Genomic DNA, 8,521 nt, shown 5'->3' with positions numbered 1-8,521 from the left:
ACCTTCCTCCCTTCCTTCATAAAATACAAGATTCCATCAGCCCAGACGCGCCGCCACCCCCCACCCCCCTTTTGCGCACCTACTGTCCCCCCGGAGTTGAACTACACCCCCCACAATGCACCGCGCGCGGCGCCAGAAATGCGGACCGCCGCCACCTCCCGCCGCTTTCCTTCGGTCCCTCCTACAACTCCCACAAGCCCCCTCGGCCCCGGGCCTAAGCCCAGCCTCGGGTGGAGGCGGAGGCGGAGGCGCGGGAGTTATGGAGGGGGCGGGATCTGCAGGGAAGTGCGTCAGAGGAGGCGCGGGGAGAGTAGGGTGCTGTGGTCTGAGCTTGAGGGTGAAGCTGGCGGAGCAGGAGGATGGGCGGTGAGTGAGCGGGGTCGGCGTCTCCGGGCAGGGGTCGCGTAGCCGTTGGATGTTTTCAGCAGTTTGAAGAGGGGCCCCTCCCGGGGAGCGGCCCGGGCGGGTGGGTGCCCCGCCGCAGCGCTGCGGCGGGGGTTTTCCCTCGGCCGAGTGGTCTGGGGAGGGGCCTGGTCGCGTACCTGGGGCCCCTGGCCTGGGGTGGCCCTGGACTGCGGGGGCCCCCGGCTCGGTAGTGCGCTCTGCGAGGTGATAGCGCCAGTTGTCCGGCCTGGGTAAACAGCCGCTCTCGGTGCCGGGACCTTTTAAGGTCATTTGAGAGCACCAGGATGAAAGAGAATTAGAAAGAACAAGAATACAAAACCAACTTCTGGAGTTATTGTTAATCAGTGTAATTGCCCCATCTCTCCTGTGTCACACTTGCTATCTTCCAAACTCGGCAATCCCAGTTTGCGAGCCTGTTTTCGTGCGCCTTTGTAAGGTGTTTGGTGCGGTCACGGTGTATACTTGGCAGGATTTGACTCAGCTTGATCCGCCTTGAGTCATTTTACTGCGGCCATTTACTACTACTGCCGTTGAGTCCTGTCCACACCTTGGTGTGGTAGAGCCCCTCCCTAAGGAATGTGGTGAAAACCTCAAGAGGAGGGAAGGCAACCTGGCTCTGTGCCGGTGCGTGACATTCCCCAGGACTCTGTAACGTAGCTTATTCAGACTGTATGTTACCATATATGGGAGACAAAAGAGCAAAAATTGTACAAAAGCCCCCCCCCCCCCCCCCCCCCCCCCCCGCCCTGCGCTGGGGGCTCAGCCTTTTGGGTCTTAGCCCGCCGAATAAAGCTGTTTCCTGGAAAGAAAAGCCTCAGTGTCCCAACTCTTTCTGTGTGAGAATCCTGCTACATTGGGAGTATTCATGTTCTGCCTAATTCAGTTTTCTTTCTAGCTGAGGGGGAATCATTTAGTTTGCAGATGAGAAGAGTCAAAAAGTGTGAGGAATGGGGAGAGTAGACAGGAGTGGAGAATTTGGCAGCGTAAGGGAGTTTTCCTTAGCTTTAATAGATTAAGAGCAGATTGCTATCTAGCATTATCATAGTTACTGTTCTCTTTGCTATTCTGTGTACCCAGAACTACCTTTTCTGTGTGGGTTAAGGAACATCTCAACTCTGTTTTCCAAATAGCTCCTGATTCTTAACCTTGGTTTAGAAGGTTTTCCTCTTCAGAGGAAACTGGGAGGAGCCAGCTTCCTCTGCTTCCTTTTCTAATGCTCTGTTCGCGCTCAACCCCAGAAAACTTAATGCTCTGCAGCTTGCATAAAAATTCAGCCTGTAATGAAGAGTTTATGTATGGTACACTGCTGACTCTGAGCATGTCTATTGTTTGTATCTGTAATGTGTATGTCCATTTCAGTGTTGTCTGTTTTAGTGTGCAGGTGATAGACTAGAGAACAAGACCTCTGTCTCCGTAGCATCCTGGGTATGTGAGCATTCAATAAGTACTTTTCATAATAATGAGTTTTATTTTGAACTTAATTGAGAACATGCTTGCCTTTATTTATTTTTTAATGATTATATATTACTTTAAGGGCCAAGGGATGGGGACTAGGATAAAGGGTGGTTTTTGAGATAATTCCTTTCAAAGTAACCTCTATATGTCCGTGAAGTCTAACATTTCTTCTTTCTCCGACTTTTAAACAGAGCAGTCTGAATGCCAGAATGGATAACCGTTTTGCTACAGCATTTGTAATTGCTTGTGTGCTTAGCCTCATTTCCACCATCTACATGGCAGCCTCGATTGGCACAGACTTCTGGTATGAATATCGAAGTCCAGTTCAAGAAAATTCCAGTGATTTGGCCAAAAGCATCTGGACCGACTTCGAGAGTGATGAGGCAGATGAAAAGACTTATAATGATGCGCTTTTCCGGTTTAATGGCACAGTGGGATTGTGGAGACGGTGTATCACTATTCCTCCAAACACATATTGGTATAGCCCACCAGAAAGGACAGGTATTTCTCTTATTTTAACTTCTGTCTCCTTTATTCTACTCAATAATAAAGTGATGGTGATGACCCAGTTATGTAAAAAGAGGTTTGTGGGTTCTTTCTCTCTCCAAAGAAATAAATCCATGTGTCTCTTCTCTCTCTACCACCTTCTCTGCCCATCTTCCATGAAGTACCGTGATACTCGTTACAATTGGTTGGATAAGTAACTGTCCTTATCTTGGGAAAGCCAGTTTAAATCTCTGTACTTATCAGTAAAATTATTTTTATTAGTCTCACACATGTCATGAGGAAATAATTGGGAAAGTACATTGGAAGACTTTAAATATTTGGTAATTGGTGAAAGAATTAGTATCCAGAATCAAATCAACAAATACGAATTGATAGTCTTTTAAGTGTTAGCTGTGTTTTAGTAGTTATTATCATTTGCCCTGTGAATCTGAGAGAATATAATTTGATCCAACTCTACGTTTAAATCTGTGTATATTGAGTCTGTTTTACAACAACTTGATAGAGTTTGTAGGTTAAAAATATGCATTACGGAAATAAAAACCTAAGAAATTGTCTCATTTATTTTGCAAGCATTCTTACCATTAAAAATGTTTAATTTCCAATTATTGAAATGGAAACTTTAGAACTGTTTCTAAGGAACAACTTTACAATTTGTTTCTACTTATGACTACTTCTGTTGACCACTTTGTGGGAAGCACTGTATTTAAATCACAGCACAACAGGCTGGAGTTACCATATATCAGAAGGACAATAGTTGTGATTATATAATGGGAAAAAGAAAGTAGTTGGAAGGGGGGGGTGGTGGTTAAAGTTAATTGTAAAGGGTTCAGTTCTACTTATGAGGGCATAGGAGCACTTGATGGTTGAATCTTACCAATTGTTTATCATTCATTCAGCAAATATTTATTACATGCCTCCATATTCCATGTAGAACATCAGAGAAAAAAAATAATTTTAGTCCGAGGGAGCTAACATTCTTGTAAGGGATGCATGCAATAAACTCAATAAATAAGTGTAATAGCATGAACAGTAGTTATTTATATAGTATGTTAGGTGACACATGCTATGAAAAAATGCAGGAAAATACAGGGGATTTGGAATATGTAGGGAAGGGGATGTTGGTGTGCATAAGTTATAATCTTCAATAGCATAGGCAGGATAGGCTTCAACAAGAAGACATTACTTGAGTAAAGACTTGAGGTAGGTGAAGGAGTTGGCTGTATGGAAAGTTGCAGAGGTAGGGGGAATCGTGGGTTGGAAGGAAAAGCTACTGCAAAGGGAGCATGCCTGAGTTAGTCAAGGACCAGCAAGAAAGCCACTGGGCTGGAATGGAGGGTAAGGAGGGGAGAGTTGTCAGAAAGGTACTCGGGGTGAGAGTGGGGCAAACCTTGCAAGATTTTCTAGGCGTGATGAGGGCCTCGGTTTTTACTCCACATGTGAAGGAGCATTGCAGAGCTTTGAGCAGAGGACAGGTGATCTGGTCACCTAGACGCATGTTTTCAAAACAGGTAGTAGGCAAAGGTGGAAGCCAGGAGACTTTTGCACTGATTCAGGTGAGAGATGATTGTGGCTTAGACGACAGTAGTAGCACTGAGAAGTGGCTGGGTTCTAGATATGTTTTGAAGGTGGACCCTCAAGGATTAACTGGTGGGATGCATGTGGGCAACAATGACTATAGTTTCTGGTCTGAGGAACTAGAAGAATGGAATTGTCATTACCTGAGATGGGGGAAGACAGCTGGGGGAGTAGGTTTCAGGGAGAAGATGAAAGTTCCTATTTATTTGTCTTCTCCTTCCTAGTCTTCTTGCATATCTATTCGCATTCATTTTACTGCTCCTACTTTTTTTTCCCCTTCCTTGTACCAATGTCTTAAGCCCACTGCTGAGAACCACTGGCATCCATTGGGCATCAGTGAATCTTGTGTGTCATTCAAGGCCAAAGAGGTTGCTGTCCTCTGGGAACATCTTTCTATATCACTTTTTATTTTAGAGAATAATCACTGAAAGGGATTTTTGTTAAATGTTTATAATTAAAGCAATAAGCAATCGTTGTTAATTCATGTTCCAGAGTCATTTGATGTCACAAAATGCATGAGTTTCACGCTAAATGAGCAGTTCATGGAGAAATTTGTTGATCCTGGAAACCACAATAGTGGAATTGATCTGCTTCGGACCTGTGAGTACATTGATTTCAGCCGGACAGTTGGGAAAAAAAGAAATAATTTTGCCATTTGTTGATTTCTGTTTTGGGAACAAGATGAATCAGTATGTCATGTCAACTTGAAATAAGATCTCTAACGGTATCCCGATGAACTCTCTTCTGTTGAAAACATATTTTAAGGTTAGGTACGTACCTAACCAATTGCAAATATAAAGTTCAGAGAAGCAGCTAATACATTAGGTGACAGAATCCATACCTCCCCAAAAGATGTTATTAGTGGGCCCTTTTGAAGAGTAAATTTAATAGGAATAAATAATAAATTTTTGTATTTGAGTTAAACATTTCAGCTACCTGAGTTCAGATAGGGATATGTAAAAAAAAGTTGACTGTAAGCTCTAAGAGTCAACTAAGGATTAGGGCTACCAAAAACGTTAATGTAGCCTTAGGTGGTAATAACAAAAGTATAGATATCAAAAACAAATGAAAGTATTTATTAGGAGCGTTCATTCCTTGATGGTCAGACTGCATAAGAAATACTGTCTTCAGATTTGCACCTGGTTTTCCGGCTGTAGAGGCTTACTGGAGCTTGTCCAAAAGAATGACCATGTTATGAGAGACCATGAAATGGCAAGTACAGTTGACCCTCGAACAGCATAGGGGTTAAGAGCACGAACCCCTCCACGGGGTTGAAAATCCACATATAACTTTTGACTCCCCAATACATTACTAACAGTCTACTGTTGATCAGAAGCCTTACCAATAACATAAAATAGTCGCCTGACACGTATTTTGTATGTTATATGTATTATATAGTGTATTCTTAACATAAATTAGAGGAAAAAAATGTTATTAAGAAAATGATAAGGAAGAGAAAATACATTTGCAGTATGTTCTGTTAAAAATCTGCATATAAGTCAACCTGCACATTGAAAAAACTTTTTTTTAATTTTAATTTCAAGAGCAAGAGAGACCGAGCACAAGCAGGGAAGGGCAGAGAGAGAGGGAGACACAGAATCCGAAGTAGGCTTTAGACTGAGCTTGTCCGCGCAGAGCCCCACACAGGGCTCGAACTCACGAACCTTGAGATCATGACCTAAGCTGAAGTCGATGCTCAACCGACTGAGCCACCCAGGCGCTCCTCAACCTGCACATTTAAACCTGCACATTTGTATTGCAAATATATAGGAAAAAGTATATTTCTAACAGAGTTTGAAGGGAAGTTGGAGAAAAGACTTTTATGTAGTTCCAGAAAGTAAAACTAGCACTATAGGGTAGAATTTGGCTTAGAGTTGATATTAATACATTACTAATAATTAAAGTAATGTAAGAGTGTAAGGGGGTGCTTTGGAATATCATCAGCTGTCTTCCCACCGCTGTTGTTGAGGGAATTTATGATAATCAAAACTGCCATTTACTGAGTGCAGAGATCCTCTGCTTTGTGTTTCATGTATATTCTTTCAACAGGTCTTTTATAATCACCATTCATTTACTTGTTATTCCCGCCTTGAGATCCTATAAGGACTTAGATTCATTTGTATGTAGAGCCAGAAGGTTTTGCTTCAAATGCTGGCTCTCCCGCTTACTGTTTTACCTTGTACAAGTTAGTTATACCTCTTGCCTTAGCTTCCTCATTCATAAAATGGAGATAATAATAGTACCTCTTCATAGGGATGTTGGAGGATTAACATGCAACGCGTGCAAAGAATAGTGCCGGATGCATAGTAAGCCCTCAGTGATTGTTAACTGTTAGTGTCCTTTCACTTTTATCAGGACAAAGGTAGCACCCTGTTGAACAAAGTGCTTTAGAAAAGAAACATCCAGTATTAAAAGTACTCCTTTCTCACTTGTTGAGAAAAGATCTATTTAGTATATGACAGAAAATGACATTGTGAGAACACCATCTGAAATCATGGTAACATTTCTTTTTTTTCTCTTTTTCAAAATCAGATCTTTGGCGTTGCCAGTTCCTCTTACCTTTTGTTAGTCTGGGTTTGATGTGCTTTGGAGCCGTAATTGGACTTTGTGCTTGCATCTGCCGGAGTTTGTATCCCACCATTGCCACAGGCATTCTGCATCTCCTTGCAGGTGGGTCTTGTCAGGATACTTCGCTTTTCTTCTCTTCCTGTGTCCATAGAGACCAAAGAGTCGTAACTCTTAAACATTCATGCAGTATCGTCCTGTTGTGTTGCCCGAGAAGCTCTCACTGTACTCTTACCAGTTATGTTTTGTTCTCCTCCAAGGGCTGTGCACACTGGGCTCAGTGAGTTGTTATGTTGCTGGGATTGAACTACTCCACCAGAAACTAGAACTACCTGAGAACGTGTCTGGTGAATTTGGATGGTCCTTCTGCCTGGCGTGTGTCTCAGCTCCCCTACAGTTCATGGCTTCTGCCCTCTTCATCTGGGCTGCTCACACTAATCGGAAAGAGTACACCTTAATGAAGGCCTATCGTGTGGCATGAGTGGGAAGTTGCCTGCTTTGCAATTGCCATTTTTATTATGTTTTTAGTATTAATATTTTCTCTTGTCTCCCCTCCCGTTGTTTTTAATTTAATTTTTTTGAGTGGATCTACCATTTTATCCTGAAAATCTATTTTATTTATTCACACAGACAATTGTTTCTTAATACCACTAAAATGTATATGGATTATTCTGAATGATTCCATCTTTTAAACAAACCAATGTGGGTTCAGAGTCCAGAGAGCAAGAAGTGGGTAGACGGTTGGCACAAATTTCTGAAAGAAAATTGATAGTGGGAGATTGACCCAAAGCAAGTCCTACTGATGTCGGTTAGACTTTTCAGTAAATAGCTAGCTGTTCAACTAGAAACCCTTTACTGTCTCTGGGAAACCTTTCATTGTCAAAACTTAATGGTCACTGTGCTGTTGTAGATAGCCAGTCAGCCAGAAGTATTAGTGCTATTTTCAGACTTAAGCTATATAAAATAAGGAGATTAGCTAAGAGCCTTTTCCCCAAATATTGGCATATAGCTTTATTCAAGGTGAAGTATGGCAGCTGTTTATCTATACTGTGTTTGTCTACAAGAAAGGAAGTGAAAAATACAGTGTTTACTTGAAACTTTAACTTCGTAACTGCAGGAATTCCAATTCAGCCAGACAAGAGGATTAACCTTATTTTACTTTACCTTTTTTTGTATTTTTTTTTTTTTTTTTTTTAACTCTCCTTAGTATGTCAATAGGATTTTCAGTACCACCAAACCATTTTGGATTTTTCCTCCTTGCCTCTTCACACATCAGGCTTAAGAGTGCTTTCTTTCTAACAGTACTTTGGGGTCATAGAGTAAAATTCTCCAACTGCTGTCTATGTATTCCAGCTCAGTACCATAAAGAAGGTTCCACCGTAATGACCCTCCAGAGCTAGGAAAACTACCACAAGACCTAAAGCTTTGGCTAGTCATTAACTTCCAACTATGGTCTTTATTTCTTGTGGTGAAATGATGTGCCTTTCCTTGCCTAAATCCCTTCCTGGTGTGTATCAACATTATTTAACATCTTCTAATTCAGTCATTTTTTTATAAATATGTCTATATATAAACATTGAACTTTAAAAAAAATCTTATTTACTTATTCCATTACTGTAGCACTTGACAGATTTTAAAAAATGTAACTTAGTAATTTCTTACAATATCCTAAATCTGTCTTTTTTAAAAAATAAAAAATGAGAAGAAACTCAATATTGTATAGTGTCTCAGTTGATGTAAATCTCAATATTTTAGGATAAAGAAGTGCAGGATTCTGAATGAGGATCTCTGTGTTTCTCTGGAAAATGCGTTGTTGCTAGGGTCTCTGTTTTATCTTCCAAAAAATATGGGAACCCCTTACGCCCATTAGAAAATAAGACACTCTTCAGAGTTTTAAAACATGTTTTCAAAGTAGTTTTGTGACCTTTATGTATCCTATTTAATGTGGCTAGAGTTTTCTTAAATTATTTAATGGCTGTGGATGTTTGTGTTCTATTGTAAAATACTTCACTTT

At 41.2% G+C, this 8,521-nt stretch overlaps 1 protein-coding gene across 3 annotated transcripts; it reads left to right on the top strand.

Annotated features, from left to right (window-relative positions):
* Nucleotides 1–242: 242 nt before the first annotated feature.
* CLDND1 (claudin domain containing 1) lies at nucleotides 243–8,220 on the top strand. 3 transcript variants are annotated; one of them, XM_043593933.1, is made up of 6 exons: nucleotides 286–366; nucleotides 1,780–1,830; nucleotides 2,052–2,361; nucleotides 4,435–4,542; nucleotides 6,475–6,612; nucleotides 6,768–8,220. In XM_043593933.1, exons 3-6 carry the CDS (start codon nucleotides 2,070–2,072, stop codon nucleotides 6,986–6,988), a joined length of 759 nt encoding a protein of 252 aa, XP_043449868.1. In that variant the 5' UTR covers nucleotides 286–366; nucleotides 1,780–1,830; nucleotides 2,052–2,069; the 3' UTR covers nucleotides 6,989–8,220. The 3 variants fall into 3 exon arrangements, with proteins under 3 accessions (XP_043449869.1, XP_043449868.1, XP_043449870.1); XM_043593935.1 differs by having other exon boundaries at nucleotides 291–366; nucleotides 1,787–1,830; XM_043593934.1 differs by lacking the exon at nucleotides 1,780–1,830 and having other exon boundaries at nucleotides 243–366.
* The last annotated feature ends 301 nt before the right edge of the window (nucleotides 8,221–8,521 follow it).

Source organism: Prionailurus bengalensis, chromosome C2 (genome assembly GCF_016509475.1).
Source record: "Prionailurus bengalensis isolate Pbe53 chromosome C2, Fcat_Pben_1.1_paternal_pri, whole genome shotgun sequence".
Classification (NCBI taxonomy): Eukaryota; Metazoa; Chordata; class Mammalia; order Carnivora; family Felidae; genus Prionailurus; species Prionailurus bengalensis.
This window is presented reverse-complemented; position numbering and strand designations above follow the sequence as displayed.